Source organism: Pelodiscus sinensis, chromosome 1 (genome assembly GCF_049634645.1).
Source record: "Pelodiscus sinensis isolate JC-2024 chromosome 1, ASM4963464v1, whole genome shotgun sequence".
Lineage (NCBI taxonomy): Eukaryota > Metazoa > Chordata > Testudines > Trionychidae > Pelodiscus > Pelodiscus sinensis.
Window position 1 is genome coordinate 194,519,639 of NC_134711.1, and position 25,318 is coordinate 194,544,956.

The window sequence follows — 25,318 nt, forward strand, 5'->3', positions numbered from 1 at the left end:
TTTTTGCACAAAATGTCAATACAGCTGCTGTACCCCCTCCCTCTCTACCGAGATCTCCTTTCTGAGGAACGAGGCTCACTGTTACATCCCAGACTCGAGTCGTTACATCTGACGGCATGGCTGTTGAGTGGTTAAGGGGAGAAGAAAACCTTTGTTCTGAGAAGGTCAAAGCGGTACTGGTGCATAGCAGGAAATAATCTACACGAAATAATTACCTTGCGAAATGGCAGAGATACTCCAAATGGTGTCTTCAGAATAACGTACAACCACTTCTGTCTCCTCTGCACCATGTTTTTGACTACATTCTGCACCTATGAAACTCGGGACTTGCACTGTCATCCTTAAAAGTGCATTTGGCAGCTATTAGTGCTTTCCACCTTCCAATAGAGGGTTCCTCGCTCTTCTCTCATCAAATTACAAAGAGGTTCCTTAAAGGGCTCATGAACTTATACCCACCACGAAGGGCACCTCCCCCTTCTTGGAATCTTGACCTTGTGCTAGACACCATTATGTACCCTCCTTTTGAGCCACTAGCGTTGGTTTCCCTGCATATGTTAACCATGAAAACAGTCTTTCTACTTGCAATTACATCAGCACGAAGAGTGAGTGAGCTGGGGTCTTTGATGGCACCGCCTATATCCCCCCACTTCTTTTTCCAAAGACATGGTAACACTACGATTACACCCGGCCTTTATTCCCAAAGTCTGCTCTCCATTTCACATTAAAGAACCTATTGTCTTCACAGCATTTTATCCCAAGCCTCATTCTTCAAATAAGGACGTCTTATTCCACACGCTGTATGTCCGGCACGCACTATCTTTCTACATAGACAGGACCCGCCAATGGCGGTAAATGGACTGGCCGTTCACATCAACGGCACAGAGATCCAAGGGCAAGGCACTCTCCACCTAGCGCATTGCCAAGCTGCTTACGGTTTGTATTACCACTTGTCATTCTATCTGCAATAAGCCTCTTCCCTCTATGCCTCGGGCTCACTCTACGTGAGCAGTTGCAACTTCCATGGCATTTGCAAGGGGAGTCCCCCTTAGCAATATCTGTCGCGCGGCTACCTGGGTTTCTAGTGTAACATTTGCGCGTCGACATGCCATAAGTAGGAGGTGGGCTTCGGATGCTGCAGTAGCCTCTGCGGTCTTAACCATGGTAGAGAATAACTGACCCGGAGTGCGTTCTGGGTTACTGCTTTGTAGTCACCTTGACTGGAGAGCCCACGGGGACCACTCGAAGAAGAAGAGGTTACTCACTTTTGTGTAGTAACGATGGTTCTTCGAGATGTGTCCCCGTGGGTGCTCCACGTCCTGCCCTCCTCCCCGCTTCGGGTCTTCTCTGGTTTTTTTCTTTCAGAGACCAAGCAGTGAGAGGAACTGGCAGAGGGGGCCGGAACACGAGATGTTGCAAAAGCGCGAATGCCGTGTGCTGCTTTCACGCATGCACAGTCTGGCTGGCTACGGCTCTGGAAATCTCTGACTAGCGGCGCCGGGCTGGAACCCAACATCTTGAGTGGAGCACCCATGGGGACACATCTCAAAGAACCATCGTTACTACACAAAAATGAGTAACCTCTTCATCTAAGTCTCCTTCCACTGAGGCCTAGGGTGGGTCCTCATGCAGAGCTGGCAACAGACTTTGCTGGTCCCTGGACAGTGAAGGAGGACTTGGCTCCAGACCCCCCCATAAGAGGCAGGATTTCAGATGAATGGGGAGGCATTAGGGGAAGCCAGCCCTCAGTACCACCCAGTGCTCCAATACCATTCCTAGAGTAATTGACAATATCTAAGTAAAGAAAAGGAAGAATGTTTCTTTAGTCTGATATTTGAGTTCTTAGAATATAGCTAATCTCCCTTGTACTTCCTGTCCACTTCATTTCTCAGTCCATGTAAGAGAGACACTCCAGTAGATGAGGAAATTACCCATGCCTAGTTTTGTTTTAATTTTTGTCCTGGTGATTTAAGAGAGCTCTATACCTGAAACGCTGGCTTATTTATGTGATGATACAGGAGAGCCACATTATTACCTTTGATCTAATATCTCAAGGTACTAGGGAACAGCCAGCATAGATTTGTAAAGAACAAATCATGTCAAACCAATCTGATAGCTTTCTTTAATAGGGTAAGTCTTGTGGATAAGGGAGAAGCAGTGGATGTGGTATACCTAGACTTTAGTAAGGCATTTGATATGGTCTCGCATGATATTCTTATCAATATACTAGGTAAATACAACTTAGATGGGGCTACCATAAGGTAGGTGCATAAGTGGCTGGATAACCGTACTCAGAGAGTAGTTATTAATGGTTCACAATCCTGCTGGAAAGGCATAACAAGAGGGGTTCCGCAGGGGTCTGTTTTGGGACCAGCTCTGTTCAATATCTTCATCAACGATTTAGATATTGGTATAGAAAGTACGCTTATTAAGTTTGCAGATGATACCAAGCTGGGAGGGGTTGAGACTAATCTGGAGGATAGGGTCATAATTCAAAATGACCTGGACAAACTGGAGAAATGGTCTGAGATAAATAGGATGAAGTTTAATAAAGACAAATGCAAAGTTCTCCACTTAGGAAGGAACAATCAGTTTCACACATACAGAATGGGAAGCGACAGTCTGGGAAGGAATACGGCAGAAAGGGATCTAAGGGCTATAGTGGACCACAAGTTAAATATGAGTCAGCAGTGTGATGCTGTTGCAAAGAAAGCAAACATGATTCTGGGATGTATTAACAGGTGTGTTGTGAGCAAGACACGAGAAGTCATTCTTCCTCTCTACTCTGCGCTGGTTAGGCCTCAATTGGAATATTGTGTCCAGTTCTGGGCACCGCATTTCAAGAAAGATGTGGAAAAATTGGAGAGGGTCCAGAGAAGAGCAACAAGAATGATTAAAGGTCTAGAGAACATGACCTATGAGGGAAGGCTGAAGGAATTGGGTTTGTTTAGTTTAGAAAAGAGAAGAATGAGGGGGGACATGATAGCAGTTTTCAGGTATCTAAAAGGGTGTCATAAGGAGGAGGGAGAAAACTTGTTCATGTTGGCCTCTGAGGATAGAACAAAAAGCAATAGGCTTAAATTGCAGCAAGGGAGGTTTAGGTTGGACATTAGGAAAAAGTTCCGAAGTGTCAGAGTAGTCAAACACTGGAATAAATTGCCCAGGGAGGTTGTGGAATCCCCATCTCTGGAGATATTTAAGAATAGGTTAGATAAATGTCTATCAGGGATGGTCTTGACAGTATTTGGTCCTGCCATGAGGGTAGGGGACTGGACTTGATGACCTCTCGAGGTCCCTTCCAGTCCTAGTATTCTATGATCTGTTCCTTATCTTTGATTTCTCCAAGGGCTGGAAATAATCAATGTCTGTAGTTCAAATACATGTAATCCGTTTTTCAATTTGTGTAGGCAAAATCATAGTGCACAGTGCATTGTGGGAAGTATCAAGGTTCATCAAGCAATAGCAAAGTTTAAAAGATATGCAAGTTCATCTTTTATCTGTAAATTTCATTTTCATTGTGGATGGAAAGAATTCTTCTATTATAGGTAGCTATGAATAGCAAAAAGGGTTTTGTCCCAAAGTATGCCCAGTTAAGATTTTATTGCTTCGTGTGTGGTCTCCAATATCAGCTGTATGATTGTGATCTTGTGATGAAGATTTTCTAAAAAGATTGTACAAACTCTTCTTAAATGTTTTATCTAATAAAAGATTTATAACAGGATCTAAACTACTTTTGGCAGCTGCAAGACAAGAAAGAAAGAGTTTTGTTTCCACTTAATAGTTCATTCTGTGCAGTCTTCAGTAACAAGCAGTGCATAAAAAACTGGCCTGAAAATATGATATGGAAGAAAGCAGACCATTAGGATAAGCTGGATGATACAAATGTTTCTTTTGACTGTGCTATAAATTAGATGTTTCTTTCCAATGCAAGTATTTTTATCTATTTTACTCAGATGATTGACAAGAGAACAGTATGAGAATAATACTGTTATGAAAAATAAAAAAACAAGTAGTAGCAATAAGAACTGTGGTCTTGCCACTGAGTTCTCCATATTCTGTCTTCCAGTGGTAGCATCTGCCAACTTGTTCTTGATTACGCTGTGCATGAAAATCATACACTATACTTGATAAGGTTACACCCAGTACAATGATCCATATGCTGATGCAGAAGTATTTAGCAAATTTTGGCTAATGAAACTTTTCCAGTAGACATTTGTGTATGAGGTTTTCATTAGCTGATGGAAAATATTGTGTGTGGTCATTATTTTTCATCAGTATTGCATACTGACCTACAACAATCCAACATAAAATTGTAATTCTGACATACATACTAGTATGCATAACCAGAGTTCCAAAATAATTTACTGTGTTACAGAGCACAGATTCATATGGTCATTGATAGCCATTTGCAAAGTAGGCAGTGAGGAAAGGCATCATAATGCATATAAATACATTTGCAATAACAAGATTTGTCAGATAGATGTTCTGTGTTCTTTTTGTAGCTACGTACTTTGAAAATATCCACCCAGAGGTAATGTTTCCAAAACAGCCTGTAGTAAATAGGAAAGAGTAGATAATTGGCAGAACTAGTGTAGAAGCCAGTGATGGCTGAAGAAGACATGTTGAATTTCTCATTAATCCCAGCTTTTCTTGAAGAAATGCCAACTGATCTGAAAAACAATTGCAGGAGTTATTTTCTTTTGTAATCCGTATTTAATGGCTGTAATATTTACTGTTCTCATACATTTGCTAACAATTTATGTTCCTTCTCTCGGGCTCATGAATATTTATTACTCAGCAGTTAGCATCCTCGAAGTTGTCATCTTGACACTTTGCCAGATGACAGGATTGCAATTTCATTTTGCATGGACATGAAACTTTTGCACACAGATCTATGGGTGCTACAAAAGTAGTATATTACTAAATACCAAGGTCTTAGAAATATAAATCCTGGTCTAATAACATAGCACATAGAGATTCAGACTCAGGAAATCTAGATTTTAATTGACATTCTGACAGGAATTCACAATCTTGAACTAGCACTTCATTCTCTCTATTCCCGAATATACTGAATTATAAAATGGTAATAATCTGCTTATAGCTTATCTTGGTATGATCAAATCAAAAGGTGCTAAACAAATATAAGGTAGAGTTTTGATTGTAGAAATTCAGAGTGGCACTTCCTTGCCTCCATGCAATTAAGTACTGAAGATGTACACTAAAATGTTGGTCACATGAATTGAAAGTTTGTGGTGAAAATTCATGGAAAAACTTCAAGCACATTCCAAAATTATAAGTTTTTTTAACATATAGTTTTATTTTATAAGAAAGTGTTATTAGATGCAGTAGAGAGAGGAGTCAATATAAAACAAAAAAGAAAAGGTACAAAGGAAGATACAGAAAGTGAGATATACAGTATGTCAGAAAACAAAGGTTAAAAAGACCTGCTTAAAAATGCAGTGCAAAACTCCTTACAGCTCTGGTAATGCTCAGTGAAGCTATCTTTTGTGTAATGGTTCACATTTAGTATCTGTTAATCTATCAGGATTTTTAGAGAAACTGAGACAAATTATACTGTTAAAGTGAAGTAAATCCAGAGTAACTGTTCATGTTAGCCCACAGTCTGACTGATTTTTTTTTTTTATACTCAGATGAAACAAATAACCAATTAACAGTTAAGCTTACTTTTGACAAGTGTGCAAGTACTTTCTCCCTCAGACCAAATGTTTCTGAGGCATTTCCTTTTCAGTCCATCTCACTTTGAAAACTACTTTCTTTTTATTACTTATTCATTTATGCAGCAGGAAGGGGGTGTCTCTTAATATCAGGAAAAAGGATCTAAATATTACTCATCAGTTTATTATAGAGGTCTGCTATAGTTGAGATTAAGACCAGCTTTCTGTTTAAAGCTTTACTCTCCTCTGAGTGCTTTAAAATCCCCCAAATTACTTGGATTGCCTTGAAATTAGGTGAGCCTCAGGGGGCATGGAGTAAAGTTAATAACCCAAATCTGAGGTCATTTGACCAAGGTATTCCTGAGATTGTCATTGCCCCTCACCATCGGGTGGGGAGCTGAGAATGAGCATGTTGGGAGTATCCATCAAGAACGAGACTGGGTTGAATAGCAGGGCTGACAGCCTTGTCTGGCCTTTGGGCAAGGTGGGAGCAGGGGCCTGCTCCACACCCCTGGAAGCACTGGGGCTTTCGGAAGACTAGGCGGAGCTCAAGCTAGGCAGCCCTCAGCATTGGACGTAGAGCACCGTGTCTCTCCCAGGCAGCCCTTTAGTGCTGCCCGGAGCATGGCGCTCCAGCAAGCTTTAAAGGGCTTAGGGCCCTGTGGCATCAGCTTGGAGCACAGAATCGTTGGGTCCCAGGACAGTTCATTTGACCCTAGAGCAGTTTTCTCCTTTGTTCTCCCTTCCCCCGTCTGTTCCATTTCACAACTTTTCTTAAGGTTGACATATTCTACCCGTATATTTCCCCCCTCCCAAACTTGAGGATCAAACTATGACTTTGATCCTGATACAAAGGTTTCCCTCACTTGAGGGTTAGCTCAGAATGTGCATGACAACCACTTTGGGTGATTTAAGTACATATGACCACGACTTTAGCTCTCATTTTAGCCTAATAATCATGAAGTAAACTGACAGCTCTAGACATTCATGGAGCCAAAAAGGTTTGTAACATCAAAAACTGAATTGAAGATAGATAACTTAAGGGGGTAGGCAGTAAGCTTTTCATCCTGACCCCCACTTTATAGCAAGTGTCATGTACTACATAGGGGAGAAAGCTGGTAAAGGTCTCGAAGGTATGTTACTAAAAATCTGTCTCTTGGGGTGGGAGTTAATTTTGGGGGAGTGTAATATAAGTGGTGTTCTTCAAGTGATATCCCCATGGGTGCTCCACTGTTGGTCGTGGGCTCGTCCTTGCACCACAGATCGAGTTTTCCTAGCAGTATCTGGTTGGGACATGTATGCACGGTAGGAGGCACATGCCGTTCATGCCTTTGCAATGTGTGCATGTAGCCCGACTCCTCTCAGTTTCTTTGTTACTGCCCTCGGTCACAGACAGAGGTCAATCCTTCTCCTCCTATTCAGTTACCTATAGAAAAGAAATTGAGTTAGTTTAAAAATTGTTCTCCTGTTGTTCATAGTCTATTAGTTACTAGTTTAAAAACAAACTGTTCATTCTACATGTAAATAGTTGTTTCAAAAGCTGCTGAGGGACAGTGCGCCGTGGGCCCAGGCCTGGTGGCACTCCTTTCAAACCCCTAGTTCAGGGGTGTCCAAACTTTTTTCAAAGAGGGCCAGATTTGAAGAAGTGAACATGCGTGAGGGCCGTCCCCGCACTCTCAGCCCCAAGGCGGAGGGCCCGCAGGGTCGGAGGCGGGCGGAGAGCGCAGGGCACGCCAGCGGCCCGTGGGCAGGGTGAACCCGCAGCCGAGCGGGGGAGCAGGGCTGCGGACGTGCCCTACAGGGCAGGCTCTAGGACCGCGGAGGCTATGGGCGACGGCGGCGCGCTGGGCGCGCCAGTTCAAAAGAGCGCCGGGGAGTCAGGAGAGGAGGAAGAAGCGGGGGCCGTATTAAATCGGAACACGGGCCGCAATTGGCCCGCGGGCCGGACTTTGGACATGCCTGCCCTAGTTCCTTTTTAAAAAAAAAAAAAAAAGAGAGCCAAAGGAAAGACAGAAGTGAAAGAGCCAGCAGCAGCAACAAATGTCAGGGCAAAAGACTGTTTTTAGGCAAAACAGAGCATGAAGCCTTAATAATGAAAAAAAAGGGGGAGGGGGAAGGACAAACAAAATGCTCGACTCCCCCAGATTTAAGAAATGCGACAAATGTCAAGCCCGGGTGCCTGCCTCAGATGGACATGGGTCTTGTATTCAATGCCTGGATGAGGCACATGTTCCTCAGAAATGCGTGCCTTGTTGTAGCCTCACGGCCAGAGTGCACAAAGTACAGGGAGCTGAGGCTAAGCATGTTACATTTTGACAAGGCTCTTGAGCCTCAGACAGACAGAGACTAATGCAGGCAACCAGAGGCTGTCAATAAACAAGAAACGGGCAAGCTCCCCTTCACGTAAGCCACCTGTGAAAAGAAGGGTCTCCCTAGCCTGCTCCCTAATGCCCAGAGTCAGCACTGGAGATAAGCTAGGCACCTCCAGCACCAGGCACCCCCGTGCTGCATTGGTGGAGAAACCAAAAACACAGGCTTGCACAGCCCGCAGTACCAGTGCCAACAGCACTGAAGACAGCCAAAGTCTGGGAACTGGACAAGTCTATGGCACGCACTGCTGGTGCCAAACAAGTCTTCAGCACCAACAAAGGGGTCGGCAACCAGTGGCATGCAAGTTGATTTTCACTGACACGAAACCCTTGTACTCCAAGAAGTGGCGCACCTCCTACACACAGGGGCTATAGAGAGGATGCCCAATCAATTTCGGGGGGAGGGAATTTTATTCAAACTACTTCCTTACAGAAGAGAAAAGAACGGGCATTTGCACACCCATCCTTGTAAACAAATATATCTGCAAGCAATGGTTCAAGAACGACTACACTCATGTCAATCATCCCAGCACTGGATGATGAAAACTCCTTTGCAGCCCATGACCTTCAGGATTCCTATTTACATGTAACCATACACCCATCACGCAAATGTTTTCTCCAGTTAGGGTCGCTTCAGAGCACTTCCAATACCGAGTTCTTCCTTTTGGACTTACTTCTGCCCCCAGAGTCTTCTCGAAGACCCTGGCCATAACCGCAGTATACCTATGTCGCAAAGGCAGTATGATTTTTCCTTATCTGGATGATTGCCTCATAGAAGGTCCTTCCTGATAAGACACAAAGGACATGGTTCTTTTTACCGAGAGTCTCTCTGAATTTCTCAGCCTTGTAATAAACAAAAGTCCACCCTATGCTCTCCTACCTCCACCTCCCCTCCCCATTCTTTAGAGGTCATAAGTGCTTGTTTGGATTGCACAACAGCACAAGCATACCTTCCAAACCAGCGTTTCAACACCGTAAGGAGCCTGGTTTTGGTCATTACATCCAGTCCCACTGTGACAATACTAACCTGTCTCCAGCTCATGAGCCATATAGCCACCATGACATATGAGGTCCGGCACATGTCTGCACTTTTGTGTCTTCAGCTTGCCTCAATTTACACCCCATCCAAACACCAGGAGTGCGAACAGGTTTTGATTCCCCCAACAGTTCTTATTCTGGTGCAGAGATGGACCAATCCAGAGAACCTCCTCGCCAGTGTCCCATTCCACCTGATATAGCCATCTACCCAGATTACCACAGATGCCTCACTTTTTGGTTGGGGCACACACCTGTAGCACAACATCATTCAGGGCAGACAGTCTGTCCTCGAGTCCCAGCTGCATATCAACTGCTGGAGCTCAATGCTGTGCACAGTGCTTGCAGATACTTTCTTCAGCACATCTGGGGCTCTATGGTCCTCATCCTCACTGACGTCACCATGATGTTTTACATCAATCGTCAGGGTGGTGGTGCTCATTCTCAATCCCTCTGTGAGAGGCATGGGTGCATCTTTGGAATTGTATCCACAACATCCATATCATTGCATCATACCTCCCTATGGTCAAAAATATTACTGCGGACATTTTGCAATAGACCATGAGTGGGAAATTCATACATGTGCCTCACACAGCCTGTTCCACCAATGGCGTTTCCCATCTGTAGATCTCTTTGCGACACACCAGAACACCAGGTGCCCCCAGTATTGCTCCAGGGCAGGTATAGGACCCGGATCACTGAGCAATGTCTTCCTTATTACGTGAGATGCTCACCTCTACTATGCTTTTCCTCTGATTCTGCTCATTTCCAGGGTCCTCTAAAAGATTGTCAGACAGTGCCTGAGTTATCCTGATAGCCCCAGCGTGGGTCAGACAGACTTAGTTTCCCTACCTTTATCAGATGTTGCTCTGATCTCCTTACCCATTTCCGAACCACCGAGATCTTTTCTCTGAATGGAGGCACCTTTCTCCATCCTCAGCTGGAAATGTTACATCTGATGGTGTGGTTCCTCTCTGGTTCTCAGAAGCAGAGAAAATAATGCTCACAAGTAAAGTGTATCTTACTCCGATGTAGACAGGCCACTCGTAATACTTACCTCTATAAATGGAAGCATTTTACAGCCTGGTGTGAGTAACAGGATCCAACCATCTGCCACACCTTTTCATATGATCCTCAACTACATCCTACATCTGAAACAAGGCCTGTCAATTTCCTCTCTCAGAGTACACCTAGCTACTCTGACAGAGGCTGCTCCTCTGATTGATGGGTTCTTGGTGTTTGCACGCCTTATTTCAAAAACATTCCTTAAAGGACTGCTTAACCGTAATTCTCCCCGCAGACCTCTCATCCCACCTGAGACTTGAAGTCAGTACTCAACACACTAACCAGACCATCATTTGAACCATTGGCCAAATGCTTGCTTTCACTGTTAACAGCAAAGATCGTACTTTTAGTAGCAATCACGTCGGCGTGGTGAGTTAGTGAGACTGCTGCTCTCACAACACGGTTCTACCCTGTATTTCATAAAGACACGATCTTCCTCTGACCCCACTCCTCCTTGCCTAAAGTCTGCTCTGACTTCTATGTTAATAAGCCTGTTGTCCTTCCTATCTTTTATCCAAAGGCTCATGTTTCTCGAGAGAAGGCTGTTCTAGATACTCTGGATGTCCAGAGGGCACTATCCTGCTATATTGACCTGACACAACCCTTTCGCAAAGCACAGACGTTATTTGTTTAGGTTGTGAGAGCTCTCGGGGAATGCCACTTTCATTGCAACATATTTCCAAGTTGATAATGTCTTGCATCATCCAATGCTACTCCCTTTGCCCCCTAGGGCACGCTCCACTTGGGCTGTAGCTACATCAGCAGCCTTCCTGAAGGGAATCCCACTTAAGGACATCTGCTGCTCAGCCACGTGGTCATCCAGTCACACTTTCATGAGACACTATGCAATCTTCACACACAGGGAGACAGGTTAATCTGTTGCAATGCAGTCTTTCATCTATGTATAAGTGTTGACCAAAGCCCACCTACCGTTTATTATCACTACATAGTCACCAGCAATGGGGCATCCACAGGAATATCACTTGAAGAAAAGGAAGTTACTTACCTTGTGCAATAATGCCGGTTCTTCAAGATGTGTGTCCCTGTGAGTGCTCCACCACCCATCCTTCCTCCCCTCTTCTTCAGTTTGACACTCGCACAATAGGGCGTACACACAAAAATGGAGAGGAATTTGGGCCATTAGCATGAATTGGAAAGGCACAAATGGCACGCACCCTCTTCTGTGCATGCATCGCCCAATCAGACACTGCTAGAAAAACTCCAACCTGCTGCAGTGGGACAAGCCCGACACCAACAGTGGAACACCCACAATGCACACATCTCGAAGAACCGTCATTACTGCACAAGGTAAGTAACTTCCTTTTTTAAATGGGGTGATTAGACATCCAAATGTTTGCTGGGAGGGAAGGGGAGAATGTGGGAGAAGTTTTAGGGCTGTAGCAATGGGAGAGAGATAAATGAGGATGGGTGGCAGGTGATGGGGAAGCAGTTGTTTTAAGCAGGTGAAAGATAGGAGGAATAGGAAGGCAGAGACACTTGACAGGAGGAGATGGGGTGAGTGGCAGAAGGGCCATGTGAGAATAGGTGCAGGGTGCCTGTCAGCCCAACATTCTCCCTTGTATGTATGTACCAGTGTCTAGACTAGAGGGCTGCCTCTCTTGGGGGTGGGTCTGAGCCCTCTCCCTACATTCATGTGTGTGCTAAGATTTGGTGGGCCCTGGCCATCAACGGTGGTCTGTCTCCCATCATGTGAACCAGGTTTCAGGCGGGAGGCTTGCCCTTCCCAGGTGTTCTGGGAGCATGTACCAAGAGCACACTGCTGAGACTGGGATGAGCAGTTGAAAACTGTCATGTTTACTACATACCATGGGCTCTCTAGCACTGAGGAGGGGGTGGAAACATCCACTAGCATTAATAGAGCAGTTCATATGTCTCAGAGCTATTGCCGTATTCATCTCCATGGGTGTGTTCTGTCAGCTGAAGCCCTGGTCTACATTGAACTACTAAGTCAATTTAAGGCAGCTTATATTGACCTAGTTGTATCAGTATACAAACTAGAGCTTTGTCCTGCTGATGTAAGTGCCATACTACACTAACATCATAACTCAATATCCATGAGGTGTGGGGCTCATCAGTGCAGTTAGGGAAACACACGGCTGTGTCTACATTGGCAAGATTTAGCGCAAAAGCAGCTGCTTTTGCGCAAAATCTTGCCGCCTGTCTACACTGTCCGCGAGTATTTGCACAAGAACACTGACGTTCTGCTGTATGAAATCGGTGCTTCTTGCACAAATACTTTGACGCTCCCACTCAGGGATTAGTCCTCTTGCGCAAGTGTTCTTGCACAAGAGGCCAGTGTAGACAGGTAACATCAATTACTTGCTCAAGAAAGCCTGATGGCTAAAATGGCCATCGGCTTTCTTGTGCAAGAGAGCGTCTACACTGGCACGGATGCTTTTGCACAAAAGCAAATCTTTTGCGCAAAGGCACATGCCAGTATAGATGCTCTCTTACTCAAATACTCTTAATACAAAAACTCTTGCGTTTAGAGTATTTGCGCTAAATCTTGCCAATCTAGACGTAGCCATAGTCTGTGTAGATGCTTCAATATTTACATTGGCTGTATTATCAATTGCAGGGTTCCATGTTGGAGTGCTAAATTTGACAAGAAATGCCCCCAGCTCTCCACTCTCAGCAAAGCTGCTGCCTGAAGGTAATCCACTCAGGGAGGCAAGAAGCCCAGAGCAGCTGTTCACCTTGCTTTTGGCTGGGAGCAGGGACACAAGAGCCCAGGGAGGCAGCAGAGGTCCCAACAAAGAACTGCACAGAGCTGAGAGCCCTGACCCTCAGCCCCGCATGTTGCTTTTCTTCTGTTGGTGGAAGCACACTTGGTGAGGATGCACACCACTGGCAGGAGGGTAGTGTGGACAGGGAAATGTAAATTGACCTAGCGTAGGTCACTTTGTACTGAAGATATGCCCTGAGACTATCTCACTGAGTGAATGGGCCAATTAACATCTGTCTGAGCTTCTTGTGCTATTGATGAATGCGTAAATACTTTCCCTCTATTGTTCCAAAAATGTCCTCCTTGCCGCATTAGTCTGTACCTCGGTATTTGGATATGAGAAAGTAGTTGTTAATGTTGAATTCTATATAAGAGTATAAAAGAGCCTTTCTTGCTTAAAAGATTATTCTTCTAAGTCCTCTCAATTCCAGAGGCTTATATGGATTGTCTTGAAATTGTTGAGAGTCGTGAGCGTTTAGGGTGGAATTACAGATCCACATTTGGGGTCATTTGAGCAAGGGTTCCCAAGTCAGCTACATATCAGTATTTCGTGAAGATGAGTTTCTAGTAACTTTGAAGTTTGAAACCTATGTTGAGCAGAAATCTGAGACTGAACCATAAATATTTGGGGAAAATCGGCCTTGGTTAAAGGTTTTTTGTGTTCATCTCATTTGACAAAATGTAATCCGAATACTGTGAATAATTCAGAAGGCATTAAAAACTAATTTGAAAATAAAGTAGATTGCACATACGAATGTGTGCTGGGAGGGAAAGGGTGACCAGGGTTAGAAAAAGAAGAAAAGAGTTATGAATACTAAATTATCCTCTTACATATATGTGGCGGGACATGAAGAAGCCCTACCCCTTTGCAGCCCATCTCTCTGCTCCCTTTTGATATGTCTGGAGAAACTCAACAACCACAACTGATCTGGGTCATGTGACTTAGGTTTATGGAGCTTGTGCTCTGGGATTCTAAAATTGGGAGGTGGTAGACATTCAGGCTCAGGACCTATCCTCCAGACTCTGAGAGCCTCCCTCCTCATAGAGTCCAGAGCTTTGGCTCTAGCCTGAGTTCTAACATCTACATTGCAGTTTTAAACCCTGCACCCTGAGTGTTGAATTGCTGTGTAAATATTCCCTGTGTGTCCTAGGATCAGAGGGGAGGGGGATCCTTGCACTCTGGAGCTGTCCAAGCTCCTTTCCTTGTCTCCATGTGAGCTAGGATCTTGTGAGATAGGGTGCAGCACTGAAAAATGCAGCTTTTAACATCTGAAATCCAGGAATTGAATGGGTTTTGTGTCACATTTGCCTTGGGTGTTGAGCTGGGGAAGCCTGGCTGAAGCAGGGGGAGGAGGCCCAGCTGAGGGGGCGGGATAACAGTGAGGGTCCCAGCTCAGTGAGCAGCTTTTCTAGGGAACCAGAGACAACAAGGAACAACTTCTGATGTGGTTATAGCTTCTAACATGCTCACTGATGACTTAATGGGAATGGGAAGATGGAAATGTTGGGGGCAGAGCTACCTATTGCACAGAATGGCAGGATAGGAAGTAGAGTAGAGGAGAAGAGACTCATCAGTCTACTCTAAAGTGCTTATAGTTATTTTAAGATTTTTGGGATACAGAGTGTGGGTAAGTTTCCTGTCACTGGTCCTGTTAGCATCTATAAATTGTAAACATTTCAAAATACGACTATTATCTCAGTTTCACTCTAACAAAACATATATACAGAGGGAGTAGTACTGAGAAATCACACGGCAACTGTATTAGTAGAAAGACCACTCGACTGATGCTATTTTAGCTCTCCCACTAGCCTGCTGGGTGACCTTGGGCAAGTCACTTCACTTCATTTTCTCATCTGCAAAGAAGGATAATCTTGCAGAATTTATTGAACTACTGATGAAATGTATACAAGCTAAGGTTTTTTGTTACCATTCACACAGTGGGGTTTCAGCTGCAAACCTACATAAGAACTACAACTACCTAAATGACTACTCACTCCTGCTACAAACATTTCTTTCTGTTTAAAAAGCACAAACTGGTAAATTTTGTCAAATAAAATTATGATAGGCACATAGATCTAGAGATCTGAATAATTACTGGGAAATATTGTTAAAACTAGTATCACTTCTGAACATGTGATTTTTTTTATATGGCAATACAAATTTAAAATATAATTATACATTATTCATGTATATTTTAATACCATCAGTGGTGAAAGTGGCAGGTCCTCCAAGTTTGGAGTACATTAAATCAAGGCAAGACTGAGGCAATTGCACAGATAATTATCAGGCAAAATGGTGCAATTAAGCAACTTAATGTTGTTCATTTTTGAGAATGTTGACTTATGCATGTTGAGCCAAACATAGTTAAGATGTTTAATGCCACTTTTATCAAGTGTGATTACTTGGAATCTGGCACATGGGTTGTGCCGAAAATTTCAGATGTAGTTTGTGTGCCAACACCTTAAGCACTTGATTTTGTTTGTAAATCAGTGATCTCCTGCTGTAGTTTTGCTTTTTCAGCATCAGGAGAAGTTGGTTTTGCTTGATTGCACCAAGTGCCATTTGGTTGGACCATTAAAGGGCTCTTTATAAATAGGATAATGTCTTCAGTGCTTTTACATTCTTGGAACTCTCTGTAGGAACTTTTGAAGAATCCTGTCCAGAAATGACATCATCAGATTAATGTAGTCCGCATCCTGGTGGCTTAGCAGTACTGGAAAATGCAGCATCTTACCAGTTTCCAAATCACTTTTGAAGAGACTGTTTTAAATTCAGCAGCACTCCAGTGGAAATCCACTACATTGTGATGTTACCCTGGGGCTTCAGAGCGGCACTTCAAAGAGGCAGTGCATCATTAATGCCTGCAATTAATGCATTAAAAGGATTAATGCATTAATCCTGTCCTGCATTAATCGCAGCCGTTAACGCAGGTCACTTGATAGCCCTATTGCTTAATAATGTCTGAATATGTAAAAGGCTTTCTGTGCTGTGGCATTACCTGCTGTGATATTGCTCCTGCCTTAACCTTAGTGGGTCCTGCACTTTTCAGGTGGATTACTTGCCTCAGAGGCTCACAGCAGCCCTCAATTTAGACACTGGCTTGCTGGTTTTTTGAGTTCCTCTCATCATTGGCCATCATGAGGAAAAGGGAAACCAAACTTCATAGTCTCTGTGGCCCCACCAAGTAGTATAGGGTAGAATAAACCCTTGTTCCAAAGCCAGTCTCTTCCTACTCCTGAAATGGGGAATGTGGGGAGGAGGATTGAACCCCAGGCCCACCCTCTACCCCAGGGATCCTGTTATAGTAGCTGTCTAATGTTTCTAGCAACAGCTGCGTGACGGCTTTCTAGTAACAGCTGTGTGAGTGTGGGGCCACTTCCCCACAGCCTTCCCCAGCAGCATCCTTGTTGGAGGTTTTTCTTCCTGGTATCTGCTTGCACTTTCTTGTCTTAGACCATCAACCACACTTTCTCTTCTCAGCTCCTTCCTCATACACTGAGTAAACAAAATAGAAGACTTTTTAAACCAGTCTCAACTGGTTCTTATTTGACCCCCAGGTTTTCTAATTAGTCTGTCTCCTTTGAGTTGGGGAAACCTGCTAATTGGTTCCAGGTGTTTTAGTTGGCGTGATTGCTCTGACTGATCCTAGCAGGTTCCTGCTGGTTCTGGATCAGCCCTTGTTTGTCTACCTTGGGAATAGAGACCTAGTCAATCTTGGGCTAATAAATGTTCCCTCCACTACTCTCTTGTAGCCCTCTAGCCTGACTTTATCACACCATGTGCATCTCAGTGAAACTGCAGTTGCCTTTTCCTCAGTACAGGTAGACTTTGAAATAATATTTGTCCTTTGAAGATATCCATCTTTTAATGAAGCTATCTTGTCTGATCTTAAATGGGAGCACTGTGGATATTTGTTGTCAAAATCCATGTGCTTCGTTTAGTGCCATTTTATGTTCCCACATTTAACAACCACGGTCTCTGTATAAAATAACTTACCACTCAAGCCTTTGGATATTGTGGCAAAATAAAACAGTAATAATTAGTCCATCCTTTTTTACATGAATGAATGTTTTTTGTTGTGAACTTTCTTTTTTTTTGCTACTATGTTTAAACATAGGGCTATTAAACTTCTGACGCACCAGAGGAAGTACTATAGCTTGCAATAGTGTAAATGAGCCTATGAACATATCCTTGGTTTTTTATTGGCAGAAACTGCTGCTGGCTCAAATTAAGCAAATAAGGAATTAAGGAGAACCAATCAGTCATTAATACACAGTACAGTATATTGGAGATTCCATTCTGGGAACATGAAAGGAAGCAGTGGAGGTGAGTCCTTGGAGACTCTGGCTGTTAAATGTGGGACGCACTACCAAATGAAAGCCATAAGGCATTTTTTTTATTATTCTTTAAAACTGTAACATCAAGAATCAGCATTTCCTGCTGATGCATTATGTAGTAGCTCCTTACATGGGGTTATGATATTATCAAGTAGAAGATATGCATCTGTGGGTTTTTTTTTAAATATTAATTTATATAGGTTGCAGAGGAGTTAATATTGACTTGTTCATTTTGGGTCATAAAATTCCAACTGTTTGCAAAAATGATGGGCACATCCCAGTAAAGTCTGTTTCATTTTCACAGTCACAAGAGTTCATGAGTAGGGATATACCAGGGGTCGGCATCCTTTCCGAAGTGGCATGCCAAGATTTAACATATTCACAGATCTATGGGAGCAGGGCAGGCTGGGTACGGTGACTGTATTTTTCTGAACCAGCTGCAGGTAGGAAGAATGATTTAATTCAATTATTTTAACAGATTAAGTGTTTGATAAACTAAACTTCATTTTAAAAATATGTTCAACACAAAAGGTTTAAAGTTTTCTTTATTTATAGCAGGGGTGGGAAACCGTTTTTACTGACCTACAGAAAAATCAGCTGGGGACCACACAACAAGAAGCAAAAAAAACCCTCCTCCAGAACCCCCCAACCCTCACTGATGTGGCCCCTAATTGAGACACTTCACTCTTCTGGTGCTCCAGCTTCACAGGGTGAGGGGAAGGGACAAGGATGACTGAGGTTCAGAGTTTTCCATAGGCCAGATTTACTTTTCTGGGTTCAGGAGTTAGTGGATTTTATAGTCCTCCATAGGCTTTGGGGTAGGGACAAAAATAAGAGGTTCAGTGTGTGACAGGGCTGCCAATGAGTGGGATAAGGATGGGGTGCAAGATCTGGGGTGGAAGTGGGACGCAGAAGGGTGAGAGGTTGCGAGGTCTGGGTGGAAGGTAGCTGCAGAAGCAGGCTGGGAGTAGGGTTTCTGGCTAGGTGGAGGGAACAGGAGCATGAGAGGGTGTAGTGTGTGGCCTAGGAGGGAAGGTGCAGGAGCAATGGCAGATGCAGGAGGTGTATGAGGTAGGGTGTCTGGCCAGGAGGGAGAGTGCAGGAACAAGGGAGGGTGTAAGAGCAAACTAGGGGTACGGGGTCTTGGCAGGAGAGAGGAGGGTGAGGGGGATTGGAATGGGGGGGTCTGGCCATGAGAGGGGATGCTTACTTAGCTTCACGCCTTCTTGCAGCAACTGCCACAGCCACACGGTCCTGAGCCAGTGCTGTAGGTGCTGCTGCCACAGCCACACAGTCCTGGGTTGGTCCTGGAGATGCTGCTAAGGAGCCTCAGCCCTGGTGCTGCCTCCTCCCACTGCAGCCTAACCTGCTGCAGGAAACAGGGAGGGCTCTCCAGCGGCTCTGGGGGAGGAGGGCAGGGCTGAGCTCCCACCCCACGTGCTGCTGAAAATGGGCTTGTGTGCCACTTACGGCACGCGTGCTGTAGGTTGCCGTCCCCAGGGATATACTATAGCCATATCTTCATAACCTGGTATGTAGTTATTACAAACTGTGAAAATAAAGCAGTTTGTTCGCTATCGAGTGCTGTCCATTTATCTGGTAGATAGGCAAAATTACTTTCCTCAAACATTTGAAAATGTGTCCCAAAGATTCTTTTGACTATCTTCTCTTGAAAATTTGTGTTTTACCTTGTTTAGGATTCAAGCCTTTACACTAAGTATTTCAAATTTAGTCTGGTGAACTTCTTCATGCTACCTCCAGAGGTCTCATTTTATCATACATGTAGAACAGAAAACAAAGCTTATTTTGGTTATGAAAACATTGACTTCAGAATTCAGGTTTTACATTTAAACTGCATTTGGAAGTGGTAGTCAGAGAAGAAAATTTTCACTATATTATGTTACATTACAATTTAATTTGAATTTGTTTTGTTTTGTTTTCAGTTTGTGTGTCTTTGTACAATAGATTTTATAGTTTCCAGAAAAAAAATTCCTACTTATAGAATGTTTGCATGTTTTGTTAAAAAAACAAGAACTTTTTCCCCCACTAACTTTAGTCATTTGCAATAATAAAATTTGACTGTTACAGTGAAGATGAAGCTAATAATCAAAGGGTAAATTCTAACTGCAGCAGCGTTTTTTCCCCCTCACTATACCCAGTGACAAGAGAAAAAGAAAGAGAAGGTGCTTAATTTTCTGATGGTGATTCTTTGGCTGCCATACTGAGGCTACCTCTCCAGAGGGAGGGAACTCCAGTCATTAGGAAAAGGCAGGTATTAGTAATGCGAGATTCAGTCATTAGAAACATAGATGTGTTTGTGCTGGGGAGGAGCTGGTGGTTGTGGTACACGTAGGTACCAATGACATAGGAAAGGGTGGGAGAGAGGCTCTGGAAGCCAAATTTAGGCTGTTAGGAAAGAGATTTAAATCCAGGACCTATATGGTAACATTCTCTGAAATGCTTCCAGTTCCACGCACAGGGCCAGGTAGGCAGGCAGAACTTCAAGTCTGAATGCGTGGATGAGACAGTGATGTAGAGAGGAGGAGTTTAGATTTATTGGGAAACTTTTGGGAAAGAGGGAGCCTATATAGGAAGGATGGGCTCCGCCTAAACCGAAATGGAACCAGATTGTTGGCACTTAACATTAAAAAGGTCGTAGAGCAGTTCTTAAACTAAGGGTAGGTGTAGGGAATAATTCTGGACACTCTGGATGTGGGTGAAAACAAGCAGAGGATTTATTATGCACCAGCGCTGGTGGAGTACCAACCAAGGGTTAACCTGGAGAGCACTAGTTAATCAAAACATTACAATGAATTATATAGGCAGCAGGTGGGCAGAGTGGAAGCAATTTCATAGGTCCTGGTGGCAAGACATAATGAGCACATAAGCCAATAATCTACGAAGGTTACACAGCATCTCTGCCCATTACCAATTAAACATCTTATCAATAATACAGGTAGTTATTCCTAACAAGCTAAATAAGCCAACATAAACAAAAGACATGTTGATGGCAACTTTCTTTGCTGAAATTATGATGCGTCCACTGTAGAATGATTACTGCCTCTCGTTGGCATGGTCCTTGGGATCCAGGTTTATTATCTAGATTTAAAGGAAACAGTGAGAATGACTTCTGTGAAGTTTGTTTTGGTACCAGCCAGGGCCTTATCGGAGTGAGGCCCTCTTGGAATGTGGTTGCCAGGGCGACCAGGGTCATGGCACCTGCTTGTTCTGTGTGTTTTCAGGCCTGGCCTCAAATTTAGGAAATGAATGAGAGTTCTTAGCAAGCATACCATGGCCTGCCTCAGTTTACTCCTACAGTAGGGGAAAGCTGACTTATGTGGAGAAGCACATGAATCAGACAGAGACATCTCTTTAGAAAGGGTCTATTAATAGAGATTCTCTATGCACTATTAAAGAGGATGGAAGATGATAAAGTATGGGTAAGATCAGATGAAAAACAATCAAATGAAAAAGAGTCTTAACACATCTGCACACAGATAAATAATGATCAATTTTTGAAGTACTTATACACAAATGCTAGAAATCTAAATAAGAAGATGGGTGAACTAGAGTGCCTCGTATTAAAGGAGTACAGGCAGTCCCCGGGTTACGTACAAGATAGGGACTGTAGGTTTGTTCTTAAGTTGAATCTGTATGTAAGTCGGAACTGGCGTCCAGATTCAGCCGCTGCTGAAACTGATCAGTTTCAACAGCGGCTGAATCTGGACGCCAGTTCTGACTTACATACAGATTCAACTTAAGAACCCCAGGCGTCCCCAAGTCAGCTGCTGCTGAAACTGATCAGCGGCTGATTCCAGGAAGCCCGGGGCAGGGGCTTCCTGTAGTCAGCCACTGGTCAGTTTCAGCAGCGGCTGACTTGGGGACGCCTGGGGCAGAGCAGCTGGGGTGCTGCTGGGTTGGTCCAGTAGCGCCGCCGCTCCCCGGCGCTACTGGACCAACCCAGCAGCACCCAAGCTGCTGTGCCCCAGGCGTCCTGATTCAGCCGCTGTCAGCTGATCGCGTGCTCCGTGGCTTGGCTCTGCTTGGCTCTGCTTTGCCCCCCCCCCCCTTCCCCTGGTCTGCTGATCGCGCGCTCCGCGGCTTGGCTCTGCTTGGCTCTGCTTTGCCCCCCCCCCCCTTTCCCCTGGTCTGCAGACCAGGGGGACGGGGGGGGGGGGAGGGCAAAGCAGAGCCAAGCCGCGGAGCGCGCGATCAGCTGAAAGCCCAGACGCGTCTGGGCTGTCAGCTGGCCGGGCGCTCCGCGGCTTGGCTCTGCTTTGCCCCGCGCCCCCCCCCCCCCCCCCCCTGGTCTGCAGACCAGGAGGACGGGGGGGGGGGGGGCAAAGCAGAGACAAGCCTCGGAGCGCGTGGGCAGCGGACAGCCCTGTCCGCTGCCCACGTGTTCCGCCGCTTTGCTTCCTCTCCCTGGTCTGCTGGAGACCAGGGAGAGGAACGGCCCCGTTCGTAACTGCGGATCCTACGTAAGTCGCATCCGCGTAACTCGGGGACTGCCTGTATATTGATATAATAAGCATCACAGAAATTTGGTGGAATGAGGACAATCAGTGGGACACAGTCCTAGCAAGGTACAAAATATATCGAAAGGACAGAACAGGCCATGCTGGTAGAGAAGTAGCACTGTACATGAAAAAAAATGTGGAATCAAATGAAGTAATATCTTAAATGAAGCAAAATGGTCCATTGAATCTCTATGCATAGTAATTCCATGCTCTAATAATAAGAATAGAGCAGTAGGGATATATTATTGGCCACCTGATCAGTATAGAGATAGTGTCTATGAAATGCTAAGGGAGATTAGAGTGGCTATCAAAATTAAAAAATTCTAATAGTGGGAGATTTCAGCTATCCCCATATTGACTGGTTACACATCAGCACAGCACAGGATGGGATGGGATACAGAGAAAAAATTTCTTAATACCTTAAAGAAAAGTGCTTCTTTGGAACAGCTGTTTCTGGAACCCACAGGGGGAAAGTCAGTTCTTGCTTTAGTCCTGAGTGGAGCACAGGATCTGGTCCAAAGGGTAAATATAACTGGACTGCTTGGAAATAGTGACCATAATGTAATAAAATGTAACATCCCTGTAGTGGGAAAAACACCTCAGTAGCCCAACACTGTGGCATTTAATTTCAGAAAGGGGAAAGTACACAAAAATGAGTTTAGTTAAACAGAAATTAAAAGGTACAGTGACAAAAGCAAAATCCCTGCAAGCTGCATGGAAACTTTTCCAAGACACCATAATAGAGGCTCAACTTAAATGTATACCCCACATTAAAAAACACAGTAAGAGAACAAGAAAAGTGCCACCGTGGCTTAACAGTCACATAAAAGAAGCAGTGAGAGAGAAAAGGGCATCGTTTAAAAAGCGGAAGTTAAATCCTTGTGAGGAAGGAACATAAACTCTGTCAAATTAAGTGTAAAAATATCATAAGAAAAACCAAAAAGGAGTTTGAAGAACAGCTAGACAAAAACTCAAAAAATAATAGCAAAATCTTTAAGTGCATCAGAACCAGGAAACCTCCTAAACAATCAGTGGGGCACCTGGATGATCGAGATGCCAAAGGAGGTATCCTGGAAACACTCCACTGGATCCAAGGAACGCATTTGCTCTTGTGCTTTTTTGTGGACGAGAAAACACGCCCTTTTGGGGAGTCCTGTATCCCTCAGGGATAAGGGCTCTGCCGAAAAAGGAGGCTTTCCTGCCTTTTGGCCCCATCTATACTGGGCCAAATGGCAGAATAGCCTCTTCCGGAAAAGCGATCATTAAAAGCTACACAAATTGCAGAGCGCAATTTGCATAGCTTTTTCCAAAAAAAACCTATAGTGTAGACCTAGACAAAGATAATAAGGTCATTGCAGAGAAACTAAATGAATTCTTTGCTTCAGTCTTCATGGCTGTGTATGTTAGGGAGATCCCAAACCTGAACCATTCTTTCTTTTTTTAGTAACAAGTCTGAGGAATTGTCCCAGATTGAGGTGTCATTAGAGGAGGTTTTGGAACAAATTGATAAACTTAACAGTAACAAGTCACCGGGACCAGACGGCATTCACCCAAGAGTAATGAAAGAACTCAAATGTGAAATTGTGGAACTATTAACTGTGGTTTGTAACCTATCCTTTAAATCAGCTTCTGTACCCAATGACTGGAAGATAGCTAATGTGACACCAATATTTAAAAAGGGCTCTAGAGTTGATCCTGGCAATTACAGACTGGTAAGGCTAACATCAGTACTGGGCAAATTAGTTGAAACTATAGTAAAGAATACAATTATCAGACACATGGATGAACATTCGTTGGGGAAAAGTCAACATGATTTCTGTAAAGGGAAATCATGCCTTATTAATCTACAGAGTTCTTTGAGGGAGTCGACAAACATGGACTAGGGGGAGCTAGTGGATATAGTGAGCTTAGATTTCCAGAAAGCCTTTGACAAGATCCCTCACTGAAGGCTCTTACGTAAAGTTAGTTGTCATAGGAAGGTCCTCTCATGGATTGATAACTGGTCAAAAGACAGGAAACAAAGGGTAGGAATAAATGGTAAGTTTTCAAAATGGAGAGAGGTAACTAATCCTATTCAACCTATTTATAAATGATCTGGAGAAAGGGGCAAACTGTGAGGTGCCAAAATTTGCAGATGATAATAAACTGCTCAAGATAGTTAAGACCAAATCAGACTGTGAAGAGCTTCAGAAAGATCTCACTGAACAAATGAAATTTAATGTTGATAAATGTAAAGTAATGCACATTGGAAAAAATAATCCCAACTATAACTATACCAACAAGATGATGGGGACTAATTTAGCTTTAACTACCCAAGAGAGATCTTGGAGTCATCGTGGATGGTTCTCTGAAAACATCCACTCAATGTGTAGTGGCAGTCAAAAAAGCAAACAAAATGCTAGCAATAATTTAAAAAAGGTACGCCCACATCTTGAACACTGTGTACAGATGTGGTCACCTCATCTCAAAAAAGATATATTGGCATTGGCAAAGGTTCAGAAAAGGGCAACAAAATGATTAGGGGTTTGGAATGGGTCCCATATGAAGAGAAATTTAAAAACTTGGACTTTTCATCTTAGAAAAGAGTAGACTAAAGGGGGGGGGATATGATAGAGGTTGCTAAAATCATGACTGGTGTGGAAAAAGTGAATAAGGAAAAGTTACTGTTTTCATAACATAAGAACTAGGGGTCACTAAATGAAATTAATAGATAGCAGGTCTAAAACACAAAAGGAAGTTTTTCTTTACACAGTACATGGTTGGCCTTTAGAATTCCTTTCCAGAGAAGGTTGTGAAGACCAAGACTTTAACGGTTCAAGAAAGAACTAGATAAATTCATGGAGATTAGGTCCATCAATAGCTATTAGCCAGAATGGGTAGGAATGGTGTCCCTAGCCTCTGTCGGAGGCTGGGAATGGGTGACGGGAGGGATTGCTAGATGATTCCCTGTTCTGTTCACTCCCTCTGGGGCATCTGGCACTGGCCACTATCGGCAGACAGGCTACTGGGCTAGATGGACCTTTGGTCTGACCCAGTATGGCCTTTCTTATGCTCTGGGAGTTGAGGAGCCCTCTTCTTCTTCTGATATCTGTATATGTTCTCTGTACGAGCATCTGTCCCTGTCTACATTGTGCAGGGGCCTTATTGCATGTTGTTGTCCTGTCATCTCTTGCCCAGACTCTATGGTTATCTCTCAGTTGGTCCATGAATTTGTGTCAGGGGAGGAGATAGGTCTTGCAGGTGACTGATACACATTGTTTTCACCACTGCTTCAGGGGAGTATGCAAGAAATTTATATAGATCAAGAAAGCTGTAGTGTCGTCTCTGAGGAGTCCCCCCTCCACCCGTACAGTGTAACATATAGACCCTTTTATATATTTTTTTCATAGGTTGTCCCTGCTGGAATTCCCAGTGCAGGAAGTGATTTGGCCCCGTTGCCGAAAACAGTGCTTCAAGACTGCTCTCCCTTTTGGGACTAAATTCATGGTTGTTTAAGGAAAGTTATTCACTTCAGCAGTTCAAGAACTGGCCTTTGTTTTATCTAATATATAAAGGAGAATGTTTGTATGTTTG

General features: G+C 43.9%; 2 protein-coding genes across 10 annotated transcripts in view; one reads left to right on the forward strand and one right to left on the reverse strand.

Annotated features, from left to right (window-relative positions):
- CASK (calcium/calmodulin dependent serine protein kinase) overlaps positions 1-25,318 on the forward strand; it is a 363,612-nt gene that overhangs the window by 161,474 nt on the left and 176,820 nt on the right. The window lies entirely within an intron of this gene.
- GPR82 (G protein-coupled receptor 82) lies at positions 3,547-4,632 on the reverse strand. The gene is given in 3 exon segments (XM_075923914.1): positions 3,547-3,788; positions 3,791-3,996; positions 3,998-4,632. Coding segments are annotated over 3 exon segments (1,083 nt in total).